The sequence below is a fragment of the Rattus norvegicus genome, chromosome 13 (assembly GCF_036323735.1).
Source record: "Rattus norvegicus strain BN/NHsdMcwi chromosome 13, GRCr8, whole genome shotgun sequence".
Classification (NCBI taxonomy): Eukaryota; Metazoa; Chordata; class Mammalia; order Rodentia; family Muridae; genus Rattus; species Rattus norvegicus.
The window spans coordinates 84,451,016-84,476,249 of record NC_086031.1 but is presented as its reverse complement, the minus strand read 5'-3'; the positions used below and the strand labels follow the sequence as shown (position 1 = coordinate 84,476,249).

Genomic DNA, 25,234 nt, shown 5'->3' with positions numbered 1-25,234 from the left:
ATCCTCTGCTGGTTTCTTTTTTTCTGGGAGGCAAGTTCTTTAGACATTGATTTTACAAGCCAACGAATAAGTCTCATATTTTTCAGAACCATGGATTCTATAGATCCTCTCCTACAAATTCAGAACTTCACACATTGGTAGAAATGTTGAGCAAAACGTCCTTTTCTGTTGCGAACGGCTTCCCTCCGCTGGGTCCCTTTGCATCCCCCATGCGTCAGTAGTTTCTTCCCCCTTTCTAAAGGGCTTGAGAGGCAGAGCGCCTCAGCAGCAGAGCGGATCCTATAGCCCTGCCATCTGATTGGCTGCCGGGCGCGTGGCTGGGCTATAAAAGAGACCCCTACAGGCTTGAGAGGCAGAGGCTCAGAGGATTCTGACAGCTTCTTTGCAGAGCAGAAGCAACTGTGCTCAAAATAGAAACCACCGTTGCTCCCGCTGCCTTTCTCTCCTCGCTCCGAATCCCACAGTTAAACAAGATGTGCAAAGGACTCGCTGGTCTGCCGGCTTCCTGCCTGAGGAGGTAAGATTGGCTTCTGTTACTGACCAAACTAAAGTTTTGCAAGGACTTTCTCAGTGAGTTGTAGGCTTTGCTTATGAACTTCTCTGGGATCCGAGGCTATAGGCTCTGGGAAGCCCTGGTAGTGTGCCCCAGGACTAGCCAGACACGTTGACTTCGGAAGCCGGCTCCTCAAATGTTGCTTCCTGTGTGTTGTATTTCGCATGGCTTTAGTTGTGGGACTGGTTCTGACTTTTAAACTGGGTCCTTTAGTTTAAGCTGCTTGGATTACGAAGTGACAGTAGGTTTGGGGGATGCATCTGAATTCCTTCTGTGATTATTGTCCCTGTTTGACCATTGCTGAGGACCCAGAGCCAGGGCTAACTAGTTCTTGTGTGGAGGAAGAAACCTCAGAAGGAAGTTTGGAAACACTGTCAGAAAGCTTTCTGCAGCATTCTTCACTGTCCTCTACTCTACATTAGTTGAAAACGAACGTGAGAATAAAAGATTCTTTTCCAAAGTACATCTTTCTTATCCCTCTGCCCCGTCTCCAGATGTTGAAGTGAGTTGTGGTTGAGAAATAAATACAGTTTGTAACCTACCAGCTAAAGTTTTAGAGGCACTTGTGTGTCTTTGGGTTCAAGGGTCTAAATGAATGATTTCATCAAGTTCTTATATAGTAGTTGGTTTCAAATAAAACACAAGGTTAGTGTGTGTCACATGATTTCCTCTTGAAACTAAAGGCCAGAGGTCATCTACCAAACCTCCCTAACCATCCTTGGAAATATAAATCCCGTTAAATCTTAATTTGGAATACAGTCCCCTAAAGCAGTGTTTGTGCATTACTGAGTCTGCCCTCAAAGGGTTAAGCAGCTCTCATCTTCAGGGCCAGGGTCTCCAGAGGGTCCTGTCTGCTCAAGGTCACATGGGTGGTAACAGCAGACAAAGGACCTTGTCCAAGCTACCTGTCTCCAGAGACTTCTGAAGTAACTTTGGTTTTTATTCTTCTGCTTCTGTTGTGTTACAAGATATTTGCCAAGCATGCTTCTAGCTCTTTGGAGATGCCCCTTCATTTAGTCAGTAGCTGTCCCGGCTCAGGCAGAGACAGTACAGGGAGACAGGAAGTCATTTCTCTTTGGGCTGGATTACAGCGCATCCATAGGATCACCTTAGGACTGTCCCATCGCTGGTAATTTTATCTTACTGTCACTGGGGAGGGTTTTGTCAGCAGTCATCAGCTGGAGAAATAGAGAAGGGAAGACGACCTTGTGAGAGATGGAAAAATACTACCTTAAAGGGCAGCCCGAGAATAGTGCGGAGATTCAGACGTTCTGAGAAAACACACGGAGAAGCTCCCAGTGTGTCAACATCCACCCTAAAGCAGTGTGCACCGCCATTCTTCTCTAACCCTGCCAGGCAAGAATGTCTCGGCCTTTGTTGCTCTGGAAACACCACTCTTCTTAAACGATTTCTTGGCTTTTATAATAAAAGAGATAACAATAATATAATGAAATATCTATTAAGAAAGAATGACAGAGTTAAGCTGGAAGTTGAAGTAGTTGGAAACTCTGTGGTCCCTTGTCTGCCTGTTAAGAGATAGCAGTAACTGGAAACTGCTCTAATTAAATACTCACCTCAGCCCTGACTCTGTCTTGCTTCTCCGAGCCCAAAGTCTGAGGTGCCCTTTTTAATGTGTGTCTCCCTGTGATGTCGATTTGGGGTTATCTGTTTATTTGTTGTTTGTAGCTTTAGCTGGTGGTTGCCTAGAAACAAGCCTGGTAGGGCTGAGCCTTCAGCCTGAGCGTGTGTACCATTCACTTTTTCTGCTCCTCTATGCACTTAGGCTTACGTTCTACACACATACACACACACACACACACACACACACACACACACACACACACACACCTTGGGAGCTTCTGGGCTACCACTTTCAGGGCTGACTAAACTCACTTTTACTTTACTGGGAGTGCTTCCATTGCTCACCCTGGGAAATAGCACCATGCTTCCCGAAGGTGTCCTATAGGGAGAATGGGTCGTGTTTTGCAGTTACTGCCTACAAAAAAGCAGCCACTTCTAACATGCTTTCACCAAAGATATCAAAGGTCATAAAGGAGTCTCTTCTGGGAGTTCAAGCCACTGCAACTCTCCTAAGGAGGCTGCTTCTGATCTACATAACAGTCATGGGTTCTTAAGCGCCCTCATGCCTCTCTTTTAAGGAAATGTGGTTGTCATGTTCATTTTCGTCTTCTTCCTTGCAGCGCAAAGGATATGAAACATCGGCTGGGATTTCTGCTGCAGAAATCAGATTCCTGTGAACATAGTTCTTCACACAGCAAGAAGGACAAAGTAGTAACTTGCCAGAGGTAAGAGAAATAGCTATAGCGAAGAACCCTTGAGTGTTAACTATCTGATGATAGAGAAGTTATACATTGTATGTAAAGAGTCAGTGGGAAGATTTAGGTCAAGATGGCCTCCATTTTTGAGGTGAAGGTATACAATTGTAATCTCATCACTTGGAAGGGTAGGAGGGCCATGGGTTCAAGACTAGCCTGAGATTTATAAAAAGATATTATATCAAACACACACACACACACACACACTCACAAACACACATGAGAATGGAGAAAGATAGACAGAGCAGAGTCCAGTTTATGTCAATCATAATTAGAATTTAAATCTCTACATATTTCATGAGAAAGTATCCCAATAAACAATATATCACATTTTGCCTTAGTTTTTTTCTTTAATTCTATGCTATGTATTTAAATCATTCTTTCTTCTTAAAATCTCTAGGGTGAGCCAAGAAGAAGTCAAGAAATGGGCTGAATCGCTGGAAAACCTGATTAACCATGAATGTAAGTAACCATACCCCCCCCCTCTCTCTCTTTCTCTCTGTCATCATTTATCTCACACACACACACACACACACACACACACACACACACACACTCATGTACCACACACACACACTCATGCACCACACACACACACTCATGCACCACACACACACACTCATGCACCACATACACACACACACACACACACACACACACACACACACACACACACACACACACTGAGGATAGTATTACTCAGCATAAGACAAGCCATTTCTGGGTAACTTTGGTTCTTTGTCCTTTGTCACAGGTGGACTGGCAGCTTTCAAAGCTTTCCTGAAGTCAGAATACAGTGAGGAGAACATTGACTTCTGGATCAGCTGTGAGGAGTACAAGAAAATCAAATCACCTTCTAAACTAAGTCCCAAGGCCAAGAAGATCTACAATGAGTTCATCTCTGTGCAGGCAACAAAAGAGGTATGTTTCCATGGCAGAGAACTTTCTAGATCTTAGTGGGAATTCATAGGAGAGGCATTCAGGGGCAGAAATCTTTAGATCTACTAAAGGAGCAATAGGACTGGCTATTATAATCTTGACATTTCAAGTAAGTCTATTAGGAAAAAAGCCATTTTGTCTATGTGATCTCAATGACTCTCCTTAATAAATATAATTATAAATCTCTCAAATGAGAGAGTAAAGGAAAGGGAAGTGCTCTTTCCACTTCAGGGCAGAGCTGACCTTTTATACACATATGCCAGGGCACACCCAAATGTCCCGGGTTTCACTCCTGGGAGGAAGGTAAAGAAAGGGTCCTGGCTACTCCTTTTTGAATGTAAGCCTCCTCTCTTCAACAGAGCTCTAGCTCTAATGCAACCTTGGTCTTTGCACTTTAGGTGAACCTGGATTCTTGCACCAGAGAGGAGACAAGCCGGAACATGTTAGAGCCCACGATAACCTGTTTTGATGAAGCCCAGAAGAAGATTTTCAACCTGATGGAAAAGGATTCATACCGTCGTTTCCTCAAGTCTCGATTCTATCTTGACCTGACCAATCCTTCCAGCTGCGGGGCAGAGAAGCAGAAAGGAGCCAAGAGTTCTGCAGACTGCACTTCCCTAGTCCCTCAGTGTGCCTAATTCTCACACAGAGGCAGAGAACCGAAATGCCAAGACTCTATGCTCTGGAAAACCTGAGGCCAAATATTGATCTGTATTAAGCATCAATGCTTTCTCCACATTGTAGCCTAGTATCCATGCTGCCTGCCGTGTGTGAGTCACTTCCATGTAAAACTAGACTTAGCTGTGGTGTGGGGGTTTTCATTGGGGTAAGACCCAACTTGTTTTCAATTTTCCCAAGTTTCCTTAAAGGGTGTCAGGTGAGCAAGTCTCCAAATAATGGCCCTGTAGGTCTGGATTTTCAAAGATGGTTAGTAGTCCACCCCTTCCAACAGTTTGACCTCAAGTTAGTTGGTACACTTCATGTGATGTCACATGCACATGCAATGTCAGCCAGCAGCACTTCCTACAGACTTTCAACGTTTAGGTGATATTTGTGTATGTGTATGTATATATTAAATATATAGAACATATGCATATACATTCTGTATATATTATATCTATGTATTCAGTATGTGTGAATGTGCATGAATATATATATATATGCATATATATATTTGTATATGTTCACACATGCACACACATTTCTTCAAGAAAAGATGGGAAAGATCCTTGGTGCTCAAATTGGAGTGTGTACACATGCTTGCATGCATGTTCTGACTTCTGGTCCTTCATACTGTGTCTGAACAGGGCAAACTAAATTAACTGCCATGCAGGCTAAGAAAGGAACACTAACTTGTAAAAAGTGAGTTCCGTCAAGCCACTGGGTCTTGATGGAGCATAGTCAGGGCCTTTGTGTTTAATCTCGTCAATGGCCTCCACATTGAGCACTGAGCTATGGGGTGAGTACTCCGAAAACTCTGCTGTCTGACTGACACAGAGCTGCCTCGCACCGGTGATTACTACTAGCACTTTTAAGTCCCTATGCTGTTGGCCATCCCTCCTTTGCCTGGGTGCTCAGGGCATGCTGACTAGCAGCTGGGTTGGTCTGGAGATGGATGTTTGAGAGGAATGAAGGAATGCGGTCCAGGCCTTGTTGCCTAGCCCTACAAATGACTACTGCTTAGGTGAGGGCAGAAGACCCCGAGGTTATCTTAATTCTTTCCTCTCTTGATAAGGTGCTCTCCTATTCCTACCCCCAAAGAACGTCACCTGTCAGATGAGCCTCTTTACTTCCCCGTGGTTGGTTGCTCACGTTAGGAACCATGGCCACCTGCAAGTCATTCTAAGCTACCCGCTTACATTTTTCAAAAGCATCACCAGGGGGAAAGGTTATGCTGTCCCAGGAGGAAGTAAGCTCTTATGAGCTGTAAACCCCTTTTTGGTTTTCTGCTTTGAGGTAAGAGCTTGTTCATCCCATCCCAAACACCAAAGTTAGCAGAGACCAACGGAAGGAGAGAGGAAAGAAAAAAAAAAGAAAGAGAAGAGAAAAGAGGAGGACGGGATATCAGTTGGTAGGACTACTGTTTGGAGCTTTTTAAGGCACGTGAAATACTTGAAAATTTCTCATTTGTGTTATTTATGTTGTTTTGTACAATGTTTTTATTACTGTATTGTTTTATAAATGGAGGTACAGGATATTACCCGAATTATTAATGAATGCCCAAGAAGTAATTTTCTTCTCATTCCTCTAAAAGTCCTGCCTTTGAGAGCGCACACAGACTCGTGCATACTGCAGGCACAGCTCCAGTTTAAATTCCATGCATGAGCACCATTGTGGCTGCAAAGTGAAGACACTCATAGTGTGAATCCAAGTCTCACCATTATTGAAGAAGTCAGTTTTCTAACAGTACTGTTGTCTCTCTTGACAGTCTTGCGTATAATATCCCCAGAGCTCCCCCATCAGTGGTCCTAACTCCTTTTTGTAATACACAAGTCCACAGTCGTGTCTGTATAACTCTCCGGTCTTGCCCTAATATTATCATGACTTTGAGATTGTACCTGTACTCCCAGACTGCTGTCTCACAAATAGGTCTGGGAAAAGTCATTCTGAATGAGAAGTAAATTATTTTATGTAATACATCTTGAGTGTGTCTTCAGTTGTATTTGCCATCGCTCTTTGGTCTGGCGAGCCTGCCTGCTGCTGGCCCCTGCAAAGGACGCTCCTTCCAGATGCATGTCTGTTTCTGCCATGTGCTTTATAGGCCTCAGCGCTGATGCTTCCAATGAAACACATAGATCTGAATGATAACAGGAAATAAATGCTTCCTACAAAACAATCTGCTTGGAAACACATTAATGATCCAGAGAGGCAATGCCGTGAGAAACAGCGGGGCATAGGATGCCTTTACAAAATGACTCACAGGGAGTCTTCTATCCCTCCCCTGCCAACTCCAGAAAGGAAAGTAGAAGTTGTATTGTTTAGGCTTAGGCCCCTTTCACTGTTCTGCCTGCTTCTGCTCCCAGGTCCCTGGCTGTTCTAGGTTTGAAGACTAGGCAACTTTAGTGTACTGCAGATCTTCAATTTGGTTGGGGGGAGAAAATACCCCAAACTAAAACAAAATAAAACAAACAAACAAAAAACCCCAACGAAACAAAACAATACCACCAAAAAACAAAAATATCAGAATAAGAAAAGAAACCAGATCAACAACAGTAACCAATGGGGTCTCACTCAGGCTGTCCTCCACTGGTTATAACTTAACTGTGAAGACTAGTTTGGGCTCAAATTCATGGAGATCCTCCTACCTCGACTTCTCAAGTCTTAGGGTGACTGGTACAGTTTTTCATTTCTGAATTCCTTAGGATTTTAAGGCTAGGGTTCCCCTTCTGAGCAGCTGCCTACTTTCAATTACCTGCCAGAGTGAGAAAGGTTGTAGAGAAGCTGAGGAGGCTGGAGATGTCCAGGAGAGAGCTCTCTGCCACAGCTGCTCAGGGCTGTCTTTGTCCTTTGTGAGTTTCTGAAGAAACAAACAACAACAACCAAAGGTAACAGAATGCTCACATCTGAAACCAGGGCTTTGCACAGCGGTAGGCATAGGTGATTGCAGACATTTTTTTCCCCCAAGTAATGATGCTTTTAAAAATCTGGCAGGAACCTTGGATGCTATACTTAGGAAAGTACATGAAGGAATTGAAATTTCTCATAAATATTCATACAAAATGTTTGCACCCCCACCCCTCTAAACACAGACGAAGATCCCTCTGCCCTCTTTCTCATGCACTGGCCCTGAAGTCACTTGCAATTATATGGGTCAAGAATGGAGAAGTGTATTCTCCACTGCTCCCTTTTCCTTTCTGGCAGTGTCCCGGGTTATACTTTCCAGAAGATGCAGGCATGAGATAGAAGCGTGTTGGTAGTTAGACTGCATGGATTCTCGACTATTCCAGTACAGCACTACCGCTTAGATCAATACTAAAATTAGTCTTTCAAACACTGCCCTGTGCTGTTGCTATTGCCTTGTGTGTGTGGCAGGGACTGGGGATTGGAAAAAGAGGCTCTGATGTGTAGATTGAGATGCCTCGTTCATCTCTGGATGACAGGCTAAAAACAGAAACTAGACTTTGCTGAGGGATTCTCCCCAGGGTGCCTCCTCGAGCTGTATTCTGAATGTGCCTGTTGCCACTTTTAGAGATTTACATTTTTAAGTAGATGACAGAAAGATAGAAGAAGAGAAATAAGGGAGAAGAGAGCAATGATACCAAGGAAAAAGAACTAGCATCAAGGGAAAACCAGTTAGGCTTACACCTAGGCTAAACACATGGGAAAAGGAAATCAGGCTGACAAATTCCTACTCGGGTCAGGTCAGCTAACCGATGTGACCAGCCGGCTGCAAAAGCTGGAAGTGTAGCTGCTGGGGAGCCCTAGTCATCTCATTCAGAGGCCGAATTTAAACCAGGTGTCTGCTTAGGCCCTTAAGCACAAGATGATAAGTTAAATTGCCTGTTATTTTAGTCCACATTGTTTTGCTTCTTTTATGCCTGAGAATTACTTGCATTTGTCCTCTCTGTTAGAATATGGGTAAATTCGGTGAGGTGGCTTGGTAACGTTTTAACTTTTGAATTCGATATTTTAGAGTGCAAGGGGCTAACAGAGAGTCAATATGAAAGGCTGTTCTATGACTGATACAGATAAATGATGCTTGGAGCTGGGATAAGTTTCCACAGAAAGCCTAAAAGTTAATGGCCTCACAGTATGTCATGAATTCTACAGGGCAAGTAGATGCTAAGTGCTCTACATTATCTTGTTTAATCCCCGAGTAAGATTCGTGTTTTTCCTTTGCAACTGGGAAAACTTGGATATAGGAAAGTTTTGAGATGTACCTAGCAGTGTATTCCAAGAAAAGTGGTAGAGCTTGAGTCAGGCCCAGCATTCCGCATCCCATCCAGAGCTTACAAGTTTCGTTACTCTAATTGAGAAAGAAGAAAGGGGAGAGGGTAAGAGGAAAGATGAAGCCACAGGAAGTAGAGGAAGAGTCCCAGGAAGAAGGGAACGATGGGGAGAAGAGGTCAACAGATAAGACAAATAAAGCAAAGAAGGAAAGGGGGAAGAAAAAGAAATGGAGGAATGGAACAGGAACAGGAGGGGGAATCAAGGGTGGCTGTGATGAAATAGCAAAATGCTAACCACCCATCATTTTCAGGGCATATGCTTGCCGGAGCACTGAGCAGATACTGTGGTTTCCCATGCCTTGCCTGAGTTGGGGCAAGTGGGAATTCTCTCCAGATCTTGTCTAAAGTGCATTTGAAAGCAAGTATTAGATACCAAGAACGGTTTCTCTTTAAGAGTCACTTTTCTGGTCCCTTTTTGTTCTCTAAACTTGCCTGATTTGGTACCATTCCTAGAGCAGTAAATATAGACAGATATATGAAATGATTAAGATGATGAAATGTACCCTAAACTCTGGCTTGAATTTACTGCTCCTGGAGGGTGAGGGGGTGGGGTGCGGTGCCTTACACACCAAAGCCAAGTCATTCAGCCAGTAGGAATTACACACAGCCAGGATCACAGCTGGAAACAGGCATTGAGGCTCTGGGCCTCTTCACGTTTCTGCCTCCCCTCTGGGAGGAAACCAGGAGGTTAAAAGGTCCTTGTTCCCACTCCACTTGAGTTCAGTCAAGGCAACAGCATGTGCAAACTGGTGAGCTGGACCATGGGAACCAGAGAGTGGTGGCCTCCCCAGGGTTCTGCAAAGCTGTTCTTTGCTGCTGAAATAAAGGAGGCTGTTTTCGTCCCTTCATGGAGTATTTGTAAGATTCCCAGATTGTTCACCAACTCATTTGGGGTTTCTGGAGCTGTCTTCTTCCAGGACAGCTTATCCCCCAAAGGTCTCTGTGATGATTACGACCTGTGGGAAAGGAGCTAAAGTCATTGAAGACAAGCCACGAGTTGTGTCTCCAGTCAACTGTCTCAATTTTGTGTCTTAACTAATATTTACTGGATTTTTTTGTTGTTGTCGCAGAGGAAAATCGTCAGGAATGTTGGCAAATTCTAGTTCAAGTGTTTCTCTCACCTATATCCTACCTTAGCAATGACCTGAGCTTACATAGGGTCATTCCATCTGGAAACTCCACACACTCAACAGACATCCAGCTGTATAGCATTTCTCTGGATGGAACCTAAGAGCTTTCCCTCCCATGGGCATGCACCTCATCTAGGGCCTTAGAGAACATGGCCTAGGTTGTCGAGTTAACCTGTTTACGGGCCTCTCTACCACCAGTTGGGGAACTTCCAATTCATCTGGAATAACTGTCACTGTCTTCTTAGGTTTGCATTTGGTTTAGCTCTTCTTGAAAAGTTACAGTTCTTCAAACTCCCCTGGCTGGTATTCCAGACACTATGACATTTAAATCTGTCAAGATTTCTTGCCTTATCTTCTACAAGTCTCTCTTTGATCCTGCTGTGAAGATGGCCACTTTCTGGAATGGAACAGGATAAGTTGTTCCTGCCATTTTCTGGTTCGTGCGTCTCTTTCATTTAGTTAATGCTTCCATTCATTTTAAATTCAGCATTTAGATTCAGACCTTTCCCCCGCTGAGAAACCATTTCCAGGTTTCAGTGGCATTGCCTTACAGCTCAGCGTGCTTTTACTCCCAGAACATGGTTAAGCGGTCACAGATGATTTTGTCTTCCAGACTATATCGTCAAGTTCTCAAAGCCACAGACTATGTTTCGTTGATTTAAGAAGGTCAGCACTAAGTCACAAGTCTTACACTTGGAGGATGAGTGCTGGGAGAGTGACTGATATCAGTTTACATATTTCTGGATGGAAGGAGGAAGTAATCCATCTGGCCCCTCCCACTTCCCTGGGTGCTTACTGCATCCTAAGTATTGATGTGATGGAGTCTTCCCAAAGTCTACTGTATTCATGCCATTTCCCGAAAAAGCACAAGGATGTATTTCCCAGCCTTGTGATGGAGGGCTGGAAATGAAATATAGCAGGGAGGTTATTGCTGGAGCCACTTACAGAAGAAAGAATTTGTAAAAAAGTCATGTGTGCTCATAGTGTGTACATATGTTTTACATATGTAAAAATATATTCTGATCTGGTCCTACATCTTGTACCATTCCCTCAGTGACATCTGCAGTGAATTCACTGACATTCAGCGTTCATTTTGTACTAGTCGCAATTTATGTGCTCTAATTCTTTAATGCATATCACCACCATGATGAAGAGACTGAAAAAATTCATTATCTTCCTTTCACAGATGAGAATATGATACACAGTTCGGCAAATACTTAGTCAAGACTGTGTGTCTCATGAGAAAAGAAAAGTAAGGCTGCCCCAAGATAATATGGCCCCACAGACCAAGTATGTCTCATACAAGCCTGGAGTTCTGTGATCCATGGGGGGCAGGGAGGCAGAAATATAAATTCACTGTCTACTTTCCTCTTAATATATTTTCCTCTGAAAGTTTCTTCTGCTCTCTTGTCTTACAGTTACACTTCCACTTTTGTGGATTTCTTCTGTTTCTTAGAGATTTCTGAACTGCTAGCCATAGACTTGTCTCTTCTTACACCCACTGTCTCCTTCACATCTTGCTTCTTAATACACGCAAGATATTCATACATTTCCAATGATATTTAAGACCTTTAATGCCGGGCTAAATCCAGACCACAGCTGTACAGGCATTTCCATAATAGTCAGCTACTTAGCTGCATGTCTAATTCTTATCATCCCATTAGCATTTGGACTCAGGCCATGGAATAATTACCAATGGCAGGTTGCGCTGTCTCCACACCTGCCTCCAATTCTGTTGCCTGATTTATGGGTCTTTAGCTCACAGGTAATTAGGAAAATAACATGGATTCTCTGTGACCTCAGCAGTAAAAATGACTGCTAGGAATGGGTTCGAGCTTACTGCTTACTTTTTGAGAATAACATACTCTGAGAAATTTGAAGTCCGTGGATGATTTTAAGTGTAAATAAAAAGGCCCGTGGAAAATTAAGGAATTATTGGAAAGAAATCTTTGGCTATATTTTTTTAAGTATTAATACTTTCCATTTGTTGGGGTTGCCATTAAACACATCACTGGAATTGCACCCTGCACATGTTTACCCTTCCAATTCTTCCAATATTTCTACTCCATCAATCTATCAAGACTTGAATGAGGTTAAGTCCTTTGCCCAAAAAATCTCAGTACTAGCAATTAGACTTGTGATTAAAATTAGTTCAATTTGAAACCCTAGATCTTTGGCTCACAGAAACTCCAACTGCCTCTCCCTTCAAATAACTGTCTTCAGTAACCACCTCAAATCGCTCTTTCACTAAGGGTCTACTATCACCTGAGGCAATTTTATATGATGTTAAACTTATCGAGCCTTTGATAAAACTGATTAGAGCCAGAGAAAATACTCATCTGAAGTAAAAGTTGAGGCGAATTTTATGAAAACGATAGGCTCACGGGTCTCCAACTTCACAGGTGTTTTGGGGATTTGGTATTTGATTGTCTTACTTTGCTCTCTACTGCTGAGGTAAAGACTATGACTAAAAGTGACTTGGGGAAGAAGGGTTTATTTCATCTTGTAGTTTATAGTCCATCATGGGAAGAAGTCAGGACTCAAGGAACAAAACTTCAAGGCAGGAACTGAAACAGACCACAGCAGACTTTCTTTCTTTACTGGCTTGACCCTCCAAGCTTGCTCATTGTACTGGCTGGTTTTGTGTGTCAGCGTGATACAAGTTGGAGTTATCACAGAGAAAGGAGCCTCAGTTGAGGAAATGCCTCCATGAGATCCAGCTGTAAGGCATTTTCTCAACCAGTGATCAAGATGGGAGGACCCAGCCCATAGTAGGTGGTGCCATCCCTGGACTGGTGGTCCTGGGTTCTATTAAAAAAGCAAGCTTAGCAAGGTAGGGGAAGCAAGCCAGTAAGCGGCACCCTCCATGGCCTCTGCATCAGCTCCTGCCTCCAAGTTCCTGCACTATGTAAGTTCCTGTCCACTTTCCTTTGGTGATGAACAGCAATGTGGAAGTGAAAGTTGAGGAAACCCTTTCCTTCCCAACTTGCTTCTTAGCTATGTTTTGTTCAGGGATACAAACTCTGACTAAGACACTTGTATTGTTTTCTTATCTACCCAGGACCACCTGCCTAGGGATGTTACTACCCACAGTGGGCCTTCCTACATCAATTATTATTCAAGGAAATACCCAATACGGTTGCCTACAGGCCAAGTTGATAAAGCATTTTTTTAAAGTAGAAATGTCATCTTCCCTACTAACCAGCACAGGGAGAAATTTTGAAACAGGGAGAGAGGAGGGAGTAAAGATGAAGGGAAAGAAGAAGTGAAGGGAAAAGCGAAGAGTGGGAGAAGGAGGGAAGAAAACAGATCTATGGTCAACAGCAAGTCAACAACATTCAGTGTGGAAGTATTGAGCTACAGAAACAAGCTCTGTTGCAGGGAGCTGGGGTTGTGCACCCACATATATAGGTAAGTTAATATCACTCTCTGAATCTTCACTGTTGCCTAAATGAACTTAGGAACAGTCTTATCTGTGGGCAGTGTCACAGCTCTGCGATGAATACAGTCTACATGTAAGGGACTTGAAGGCTGATAGGAAAGGCCCTTGGCCAGTTACTTATGGTACTAGAGATCAGGAAGCATAATGTTTTGGAAGTCACAAGGCACACTGGCTGAATGTACATTCACAGGAACCTGTGAATTGGATGTTGTTGTTATGGTCTCCATTTGACAAATGAGAAGAGGAACATTCACAGAGCTAATAAGTTACAGAGTGTTCAGCCAGTCAATTCTATGTTCTTCCCACAACACCATAAAGCTTTCTGAATTATAACTATCATTTCCAGAGTACAAACAACAAGAATAAGGGGAAGTTGAAAGTTCATGTGATAGTAGATTGAGAGCATATGGTTGCTGAGGGAGCTCAAGAGACTCGTAGCTTTAGGACTCACGGGTCCAAAACTTTGGGTGTACTTCAGGCATCTTCGAAAGAAGTATTTGAAAATAATGAATGTCGAATGGAAACATGCTACTCCAAATACATATTCCTTCTTATAAAGACATTCTGAAAGCCCCGAGGAGTATAATAAAGTCTCACGCTGAATATTGAATCAGATTGAGAGGAAGTTAGGTGTAGTTACTCCCTTTGGTTAGACTAGCTGTTTTCCACAGAGGAATGTACCTGCTGAGTCGATGATGCATCGTGTGTCATGTTTGTGTAGTGACTGCTCTACTGAAATAGAAGGAATAGTGGGAAGTGTCTCTGAGAACCTTTAGGCCTTTCCGGGATCCTGGAAACTCAAAGGTCACCAAAGCTGAGCAAATGACTTTGGGGTTTTTGTCTCAAAAACTTGAACAATGGAAGTCATGGACAAGGGAGGGCAAGTTCATAGATTGAAGCTTAAGAAGAAGGGGTGGTGGTAGAGGGGAGAGAGAGAGAGAGAGAGAGAGAGAGAGAGACAGAGAGACAGAGAAAGACAGAGAGAGACAGAGACAGAGAGAGGGACAGAGAGAGGGACAGAGAGACAGAGAGCACAGTGATTCCTCATAGCAAGAGAGATGCCAGTAATGGGGTATCATCAGGCTGCTGGACCCTCCTGGCAGAAACATGCATGTGCCATGGTGTACATGTGCAGATTGGAGTACAACTTGCAGGAGTTAGTTTTTTCCTTCCATTACTCAGTCCCCAGAGATTAAAATCAAGTCTAAAATTGTGGCAACAAGTACCTTTATTTGCTAAGATCATACAAGCCTTTTCTATTAATATTTAACCCAACACTTGCTATCATTTCTCTGTAAGATTTGTACAGGGCCTTTGAGCCATCAGAGGAGACTCCAACATCAGACTATGCATCACTTTAAGATGTAGAAAATGGTGGATCTTCAGGTTGCGCCTTGCCCTAGGAGGTGCCATTTCACAAGCAGCTTTTGACTCCATTTTCATGAGAGGGATGGCTGCAGCTCCTCAGAGGACCCAGAAACTGCATCATCTCTCAGAGAGTACCCACCCAGCACAGGCCGATGCATGACATTCCTGGGAGTAAAAACTGAGACACCCCAATAAAGCCAATGGAGTAAATTGAAACCTGGGGACTCATGGCATATTAAAATCATATCAGAGAAAGCAGGCCCTAAAATGTACTGGACATGATCATCTGGACCCCAAAAGGTGTTAAACACCAACACAGTGACACAATAGCCCCATCCCAACCAACAGACAAAGGGCTCCCAAACTATCCCTGGAACACTGGCTTGTCTTGGTCCCCTGCTATTGCTGTGGCCTAACCACCAGCCTTCTGTTCCATTCATTCACCCATCCAGGCCTGACCTGTTGTTTCCTGCTCCTGACTAGTTTCCTGCTCTTGGCCCAAGCCTCTTCCACACAACAGGTGAACTCTGCAGCTTCATTCTGAATGAAACCCCAACTCCAGCAGTTCCAGTGGAGTTCCCTTACTGGTCTGGTTCATTGTTATCCTTTCAATATAGACTCTTCCTCAGTCCATTTGTAAAACCTCTTAAACTCTGCTGTAGCCTCTTTAACTTGTGTATGGGTACCATGCGACATGAGAGTTTTTGTTAGCAATTGAGATTGCAGTAAAGGAACCTGCGGGTGCCTTGGCCATTTTACGGAGGTTGGTGGCATTATCTAACAAAGTACTGCCATTGAAACCACTTAATCATGTGCACTTATTGGCCCTAGGCAGATTACAGTATTGCATAAAGGCACAAATGTGTTCATGTACATTTTTGGCATAAGGAATTCATGACAATGGATATGGTTTTAGTTAAATGGCCACAAAAAGAGATGGGAAGACACGGTCAGACAGGTGTGATTGTGTCACAAGCTTAACCCTAGGACCTCACAACCAAGAAAAAGCATCCTTCAAACTGCCCTGGGAAACCCTCACAGTTGAACAAACCTGCAAGTGAGAAAAATTCATCTCCTACAACAGACCAAGGGAGCTCCATCACTTCAGAGAACGCTTCTTCCATAATAAAAAGTTCTGAGATCTCAAAACAGAGCTCTAGAGCCCTGTGCTTGCTTGAGTCTTCTGCCACTCCGGAATACATCTATACTTTTGCTTTTTAATAAATCTGTGTATATTACTACTATCCCATGTTTCACCAATTCCTTGCTCAATACACGAAGAACCTGGAGGCTGAATCATGGAACATTCCAGAGAGACCCTCCAAGAACACTAGCAGCCAGAAGCACTGGCACAGTGAAGGGTGTTAGACAGAACTTTGCTTTTACTAACCAACCACGTGACTCGTCTGTTAGGGCAAAGGTCATGTGAAGATGGCTGCACAGCAACCATCAAATATATTCACTCCCATATAATGGATCAGAGGAAAAAATCTACATCAAGGACATACATACAAGTGGGTCTTTGATATAAACAGAAATTAATAAATGCTTCTTGTTAGAAGCATTTCTTGATAGAAAAGTACTTTCTCTTTAAAACAAAATCTAGAAAGACTTGGATGTAAGAAGAGAAGTAAAATTGAAGGTAAACCCATTCTCTGCTGGTTGTCTTGGTAATTTTGTCCCTCCTCCTGGCTGTACAGCCTTTCATCTTCTTTTTGAAAGATTCCTGTCTGCATTTGAAATCCCATTGACACTCTACTCCTCTGGGAAAATGTTAATGAGCCCTCCTGTTTCCAGCGACTCATTTCTACATGCTAACACGCTCTGGTTGGACAAAACTCAGCTCTGTCTTATGTCTTTTGCTGGTAGCTCCTGAAATTATTATTTCCTCTAAAAGGTAGCAATATTTTTGACAGCACTCCTCATATGGCAGGTTTCTTCTGTATACTCCACGGGTAGTAACATAGAAACCGGTGGTCAGCACAGGATTTTACAGTGACATTGTCTTGCAAAGGTAATTTTCAAATGCCATGTTGAATAGTGTTTCTGAGGCAGGCACAGAATTTCTCACATGGTAAATCTGAAGCTCTTGGTTTTGAGTCATAGTCTTTTCTGGAAAACAAACACCGGATTAAAGTTGATATTCAATAACGTCTATTTGATGCTCAAAGGGAAACTGAATGTGGAAAATAATAATAAAAGAGACTGAGAAAGGAGGAGAGGCAGGCAGGAAGGAAGAGAGGGCAAGAAAGGGAGGGAAGATAGATTCCTAACAACAGAACCTTATGGAACATAAAGGCAAATTGGGCAGGAAGAAAGCTAACATATGACGTCAGACTGTAGTATGCCTGGAACCATTCAGTGCTCAAGTGAAAATACCACCTGTCCAGTGAGTTAAATAAACGTGACACATATTGAGTTAACAGGTGCTGCCAGAGAGCCTTCTTTTCTGGTGAGTGATTCGTCACCAGCATTTCCTCTTCACAGATCTCTTGGAGGAAAATCTACTCAGTGGATCCCACTGGACTGGTTGTAGGTACCAACAAGATCCTTCTTTGTCTTCAGCCTTTTTCTTGCATTAGCTTCTGCCAAGAATTCAGAGTATCCAAATAGGTTTAGGCATTGTTTCAGACGTTTATTTTAGGTGAGCAGTTCTTTCTCTAAGTGAGGTCTGTTGATTCCAAAATAGGACAGGAATTGTACTTGGCAATGTTCTCCTTACTGGCAGATCCTTCTGGCTTCTCTTGACGGGTTTGAACCTCTCTTTGGCAGGTGACAATGATGAAGTTACTACCATAAGGGTGTACCTGTCATCTTCATGGTTTTAGGTGTTTCTACCCAACATGGCTCTCTTTGAGACACTGTGTCATGTGTGTGTGTGTGTGTGTGTGTGTGTGTGTGTGTGTGTGTGTGTGTGTGTGTGTTCCCTCCCTATCCACTAGCATTCAAGACCCAGAGAAATAAAGTAAGGATGCAAGGACTTCACTTACTACAGAAGTTCAAAATAAAGTTGTATCTTAATAAATCTCTTTTGTTGTTCTCAGTTTCTAATCTGGTGTGGGATACAGTTTATGATTCCATAAAGGTAGGCAGAACCTTCTTCAACTCCCATGAGTCATGCTTACCGCTAATGCTTGCTGGCTGGGTCATCTTGCCTTGACCAAATCACTACCTCATTCTCTTAGCAGTGCATCTCTATTTTATATTTCAGTCTTCAAATGGAGCAAAATGTGTTTGCTCCAAGCATATCAAAATCAATATAAAGTCCGCTTTTGACCTGCCTAGTTTTAGGCTTAACTTCTCAAATTCTAGGTACATCCGGATGTCGTAGCATCATGTTGGTGTACCTTTAAGCAACCCTCTGTGACTGAACCCTGGTTGCCTCACTTCTAAAACAGTTGTCAGATTCCAAGAGATAAAAATATAATTCTATAGGTATCTGGCTAGGTCATGTCACATATTAGATGCCTCATAAAGATTCCTTTTATATGACAGGAAGTCACAAGTTATCGTGCCACTAGAAGTTAGCCAGCTATTTATGGCACTTTAAGGTATTTGATTTTTAGTCCTTTCTGTCTTTACATTTAGAGGATAGAATCTTGAGATTCTACTCAAACATTTTGAACTCTGAATGTAACAAATCTTTGAGTTATTTAGCTGAAGAGGAGACACAGGAAAATCCTAGAAAGAAGGTCCAAAGATACTTCATTAGATGGTGCTATGGTTTGGGCCAGAAATGTCCCCACAGTTCACATGTTAAAGGCTTGGTCCTCAATATAGGATTGTTTACAGTTAAGGCTTTTGGCGGGGGGGTTGGATGATGAGGACTCTGGATTCATCTACATAAACCCATTGATATGGAGTACTAATTTGATGGCGACATGGTAGGAACAACAGGAAATGGGGCTGAGCTGGAGGGTGTACATCAGGGCAGGGGTGTATTCGTGTGTGTGTGTGTGTGTGTGTGTGTGTGTGTGTGTGTGTGTGTGTGTGTGAGAGAGAGAGAGAGAGAGAGAGAGAGAGAGAGAGAGAGAGAGAGAGAGATCTGAAAGCATGGGATGCATATTCTCTGTCTCATTTAGTCTCTCTGTTTCTGTCTCTCTTTTTCTCCTTCCCTTTACCTCTTCCTTCATCCTTTTCTCCCTCCATTCCTGGTTTTAGATCCAAAACAGGATCAATATTTCTGCCACAATGTTCTGCCTTATCACAATCTCAGAAATACTTTATCGACATAGTCATGGACCTTTGAATTCTGAGCCAACATAAAACTTTCTGTAGTTATTCTCTCTCTCTCTCTCTCTCTCTCTCTCTCTCTCTCTCTCTCTCTCTCTCTCTCTCTCTCTCTCTCTCTCCCCAACCCCCCTTCTTTCTTTTTTTTTCAGGTATTTTATCACAGGATCAGAAATCTAACTAACACCAGTGTCCTCACTAATGACTCTAGGTGAATCATTATTTTCTGACCTTCTACCTCTTCCCCCATTCTGAGAGCAAAAGGTTAACTATATTATGGGATTTCTGTGAAGTCTGAATGCTATAATTTATTAGCTGCTCCATCAGCGCTGACATCCCAGAGGAATTTTTTTAAAAAACATATTTTTCTTACTCTTGGCAGCAAAATTTCTGGATGTGAATTGAGATCTACTAAACAGAGAGGAGTATGAGAGTCTTAAATGTCAAGTGGAGTTAAAGAGAATGATATGACACCTTGGTTTTACTGGCAAGAGAGGGGTGTAAAAGCCTAGATCCAGAATATCCAGGTGACTTCCCTGATTTGTCAGCTTTATGCTTATGACAAAGTGACCTTGTCCAGACTCCTTGAAACTAAGCTGGCTTATCTAACTCCATAGTTCCTGGGAAGGGCTATCGAGCATCTCCTTGGCTGACCAGCTCCATATGGTGTTGAAATCATTTCAGAAGACTGAACTTAGAATCCAAGTCTGAATTTCCAGCCTGGCCAATGATTTGCAAGCTGTCTACAGCTATTAATAAATTCAGTTTTCTTGAGCAATTACAGTGGATTTTGTTTCTAGAATTAGGACCGTGATGAATAGAGTTCTCTCTGAAGGTATGTCTCCAGGGCAGCATTCTTTTAGAAAACAAAGCTTGTGATAATGGAAAATTCTTGTCTTCAGGCCATTATGTATTCAAATCCAAAAGCCACATGGGGCATAGAACGTAAGAAAATGATTTCATTTGTCTGCTATTTGGAACATTTGTCTGCAAATTTTCATATCAATATAAAGAATCTTCTACTTATTATAAATATGTATTAGCTATTTCTTATCATGCCTGCTTTCCTATGGCTTAAACTCAAGTATAACTTGGGAGAAAATACATTGCGTGAACTAAAAGTGTATACGTAGATCGGTTATTTTTCTTGTTCATGTGACAGAATGCCTTATAGCAGCATCACACTTTAGGACAGGAGGTTTGTTTTGGCTCAGAGGTCAGTGAATGCTGTCCTTCATGGTGGGGTAGGCAGCTGCAGGGATTCTCTCCTTGTGGTAGCAGCTTACGGTGTGGGTGTGACTCATCACCTTGTCTCAGATGAGGAAAGTAAGAAAGCTTAAGCAGGAAGTCCATCCTAGCTATGACCCTCAGCCTCCTCCCCGCAAGAGAGGGACCAAATGTGGAAACCAATGAGCCTGTGGAGAGCACTTCATCGTCATACCAAGGAACGACTTGGAAACAAGTACCTAGTGAAGACTGAACCGAGAGAAGAGGTAAGACTTGTACAGACAGGAGGAAGGGAGATTCCTTTTTCTCGTGGACAGATCCGAAGCCAAACTTCTCTGAGCTGAGTTTTAAAGCATGTGAAAGAGACACGTGTAGATACCCTGAAGATAAAGAGCTATAGATAGGAGTCAGGGAAAGCTTCGTACATTTAAGGACTAGCTGAGAGAGGATGCAGCAAGGGAAGGATGGTCAACAATGAGGCTTGAACAGTAGCAGGGATGGCAGGCCCTGGCTCCTCGAGCTTCGTGTTACTGGGATTGAAACCAAGACATAACACATGTCCACCAAAGTCAGGAATATTTGAATTAGCTTCAACAGGTACTACTCTTTAGGATGCCAGTCCCGCCTAGTAGGGCTTCAAGATATGCTTTTGGTTGTTATTTTTTTTAAATGATTCCTTTCTTTATATGTTCTCTAGCAAACTATCAAAGTGTTACTTATCACTCACAGACTATCAATCCATTGTTCTAAGAACAGACTCAGCTCAATAACCCAACAGAAAAAGAAAAGTCCAATGAAGACACTGATAGAAAAGTGAAAAGGAGTTGATGTTATTTGGTGTGAGAAAAGGTACAGCTGCAGGAAAACATTTTCATCAACTGCTCTGCTGAAGTCAACAGCCTCTGATTTTCTCTTGGAACTACGGCAGACCCTGTCTCCTGTAAGACTTTTCTTGTCAGGCTGGTGTGGAAAGCCATTCTTGTTTTTTTTTTTTTTTCTTTTTTTTTTTTTATGATGTTGGTTCACTTTCAATCCTTCTTTCTTCTGCTTACCTGGTAAATTCTTCAATTATTCCTTCCGTCTTTGTAAACCATTTCCATTTACCCAGGAGAAGAATATTTGCTTGGGAAATATTAACGTTCCTAATTCAATATGCTAAACTCCCTAAGCCAAAAAGGAACAGCAAGTCTGTGTGTTTTCTTCCTGATGAGGGGGAATTTTCTCCTTATCGTTATTCAGATAAAACATTGATTTTAAAGGATCGGATTCGCTTAATGAGAAAATGAGTCCTGGCCCATTCCATTGCTCAACATTCTGACAAATACACTAGAGACCATTCCTGCTGACTCATGTTTCTTTTCCAAGTTATCTTGTCTTTTCTGAGCCTTGTTTCCATAATGCCAAACCATGGATTTTGAAAAAAAAATCCAAGACATTGCTAATCAAAATACAGTTTATAGATGACCCCCACCTACTGCCATATGACTCAGGCATGACAGAAGACATCCAGAAGCTCAGGAACTATTAGGATGAGCACGTAGGTGGTGGAGAGATGGGAGAGAAAGAGAGGCAGAGCAGTGTGAACACAGTGAAGAGAAGAGGAACTGGAGACACAAGGGTAGTCAGGAACAACCTGGTGTGAGTAGCTGACGATGCCACCTGAGGACATGGTAAGGTCCTGGCATGTGCTGCTGTTGAGGACCATGTTGATGACTGAGGCCTGGGCAGTGTAGGAGAGCTGGCCCTGGTGGTGGGGGCACAAGTGAGCTGGCCTCAAGGGCTTGAGTACAGGACAGCAGTCTCTACCCCTTCTCAGGCACTGAGAGCAGGCCCCAGAGGGTGTGAGTACACGAGGTATGGCCCTGCTTCCCTCACCTAGGTAGTATGGGAAAGCCAACAAGCTGATCAACTCCACTAATACCCAGACCCAGATCCAGGGCTTTTGGTTGGCCTACTCCAATATTACCCCATCTATGAACGATTGACACACACGAAGGGGCCAGTCCTGCAGATCCAAAGCTTCAGGATTTCCACGACACAGGGCAACAACAGATATCTGAGAGGAATCTCAGTGAGGAACCAATATTGATAGGGTAAAAGAAGCCATGGACCTCAAACAAGACCAGTGACTCATTGCAGTGAACATTTGCAAGTAAACATGTATGGACAAAAGGGTATGCTGGGGGACACACTGTGACATACTACAGATTCCATGACAAGATGTTTTTGTTTTGTTATTATTTATGTTTTTTCATGGGGGTGGGTTTAAGGGTGCAGGGTGGATATGAAGGGACAGGGAAATGAATGGGATAGGGAGTGCATGTTGTGAAACTCATAAAGAATCAATAAAATGTTTTTAGAAACATAGCTCACATTTATATAGGTTTTACCCTTAAAGATTAGCAAGTAAGATGGTATTGTTTTATCATTTCTAAAATTTAAATTTATAAATCTAAAATAAAATTTCAAAATTAAACTTGAGGGGATGAGGTGTACCAGACACAGCATACCCATGGAGATCAAACGACATTCCGAGTTGGTTCTCTCTTACGATCTGAACCCTGGAATAGACCAGGTCATCAGTCTTGGCATCAGGCACTGCTGAACCATCTCACCAGCCCAACCATTTTATTTCAAGAGGAAATAAACTTTAATATTACTGTATTTGCTTTCTTATGTACTAAAATTCTATTCTTCCCCTGAGTTTAGGTGTTGTTTGTAAGATTTTCCATTGACATTGAACCACTTTTTTAAAGTAAGTCATTCTTTACTTTAGATGTATATTACTTTTACTGATTTCTAGGTAAAAGGGATAAAGAGGTGAAGCCAGCAAGAAGGTCATGGTTTTATTTATAAAATGCATTTAAGAAAAAAGATTGTATATGACTCAGAGAAGTATGTGGCAGAGTTTGTTTTGTTTTGTTTTTTTGTTTTTTGTTTTTTTTTTATAAATGGGAACAAGTCAAACATTGGTGGCAACAGCATGACAGGTATTCATATAGAACAGGAAATACTATGTGGCAGAGAGTCCCATACGGTGGCATTGATCCTGGTGAAGTCAACAAAGCCTACGCCAGCTTAAACCTCAGCTAAAACATCGAAATCAATAAGATGTTACTACAAAACTAACAGCCCTGCTTTTCTTCTCCTCAGGCTTGCTGTCACTCACAGCCCAGCCTATTCATTTGTCAGACATTTCCAGAGCCACATTTTCTAGCCAGAAAGGATACTCTCCTCTCTTCCAGATACTTAGGGTTTCCATTGGTATAATTCATAAGTGAGGAGATATTTGTGCAGACTGAGCATGTTATTTGAGCCACGGGCCATGAAAGAGGTCAAGGAACCAGCAGAGAAGTAATGTTTAACCAGAGGCAACGGGATTCATCATTGTTCTCTTTCCTTTGACAGTGATTCCAGTGTGGAGGGAAAAAATACTCTGCAGTTAAGAATGTGTCAGGACTGAAGTCATGGGCAATGGTTAAAATGAGTTGGGATTTCCTCAAGACCTTGCTGTGTTCTTGGAAAAGTGCTAAATGCTTTGAAAAATAGGATCTCATGCAATTATTTCCACCTTAATCTTATGGCTATTGTCTCCATTTTACAGAAGTTCAAATTGAGGCCCAGCAAGAGTTAACTCCCTGAGTGAGTTCATAGGCCATAGGGTAGCCCTAGACAGAGCCAGATGGTGGCCTATTCTTACTCACAGATAGAATTCTGTGATGTTTGTGTTGATAAATAAAATGGCAGCTAGGCATCTGCATTGTATTGATTAAAGCTCTCTTCTCCTGTAGACAAAAACATAATCAATCAATAAATAATGTCCTGAAACCCAGATAGCAATTTAAGGCTATTACCCCTACACAGTTCTTTGTACATCTAATGAGTTACCACTCAAAGTCAGTTCTGTCTGGCGCTTTGTTAAGTCTGACAGCTTTCATGCTCTTGTGGCTGTTTTCTCTCCTCCACAGACTAGCCAGAATTTATGCCTTGTTCCTAAATAACACGTACATACATACATACATACATACATACATACATACATACATACACCACACGCACATGCACACACATGTATATGCATGCATGCACAGGAACAAATGTGCACATGCACACAGGTGAAAGAAGGAGGAGAATGGGATAAAAAGGGAAAGAAGGAGGGAAGGTGTGTGTGTGTGTGAGACAGAGGGGGGAGAGAGAGAGGGAGAGAGAGAGGGGGAGAGATGGGGGAGAGAGGGAGAGAGAGAGAGGGAGAGAGGGAAAGAGAGAGAATGCAAAAGCAATGTATATAATATTTTACTGAAGATATTGGGAAGTAGCTGAACTGGTCAATTTAATAAGGTATAAAAATTAATATCCCAGATTAAATGCCCCCATTCTTAAAACTACTTTAGCCTCTCTGCCAAACTACCTGATAACACCCTCTTCTATCTTCCTTTCTTCCATTTTTCTTCTAGTATCCAAATTTTACTTCTCTGTGGTTTTTGTTATTAGTGATTTTTAAATTATATATGAGACTCATGAATACATTGAAAATAGCAACGTTATCAGACATGAGCAACAAAGGTCACTTTTAAATCAAAATATGTTATTCTGTATTTCTTGGGCATGAAACATATCATTTTTCTTGTTTGTGTTGAGTGATACTTTGAGAGTCTTACCTCTAAATTCAATCTTGTCAGGTTATTTTCCTGATAATCACAGTTCCTTCCAAAAGAGAAGGTCTCAGGCTAGAGTTTAGGAGCAGTTTTAAAGCATGTGATGATGTTTGAAGGTGCATAAGAAGCGAAGCCACAAGGGTGTTCTTGATATTCTCAAGCCTGTTGGGCTTGGCATTGGAGGCACTGAGGTGACACAGCTCTGGTCACCTGGATGTTGCCTTCTTCTGGTGCAGTTTGCATTCGGCTCCAACACTGTGACTCTATCTACACCTCTACCAGACAGATGTTATTATCCCGAATGAATTTAAGTTTCCATAGTCCAGACAATTCTATTTCAGAGTTCTGATAACAGAAAACCAGAATCACATTCAATGATATCAAAACTTCAAATCCAATGAGTAT

At 42.4% G+C, this 25,234-nt stretch overlaps 1 protein-coding gene across 1 annotated transcript; it reads left to right on the top strand.

The window, feature by feature from the left end:
- Positions 1-365: 365 nt before the first annotated feature.
- Positions 366-6,657, top strand: Rgs4 (regulator of G-protein signaling 4). The gene is made up of 5 exons (NM_017214.2): positions 366-517; positions 2,755-2,859; positions 3,290-3,351; positions 3,644-3,810; positions 4,227-6,657. The coding sequence occupies exons 1-5, from the start codon at positions 474-476 to the stop codon at positions 4,464-4,466; spliced, it is 618 nt and encodes a 205-aa protein (NP_058910.1). The 5' UTR covers positions 366-473; the 3' UTR covers positions 4,467-6,657.
- Positions 6,658-25,234: the final 18,577 nt, after the last annotated feature.

Coding starts and splice junctions, on each gene's coding strand:
- Rgs4 (NM_017214.2), top strand. CDS start 474: ATGTGCAAAGGACTCGCTGGTCTGCCGGCTTCCTGCCTGAGGAG. Junction 3,352..3,643: donor AAACCTGATTAACCATGAAT/GTAAGTAACCAT, acceptor CCTTTGTCACAG/GTGGACTGGCAGCTTTCAAA. Junction 3,811..4,226: donor CTGTGCAGGCAACAAAAGAG/GTATGTTTCCAT, acceptor TTTGCACTTTAG/GTGAACCTGGATTCTTGCAC.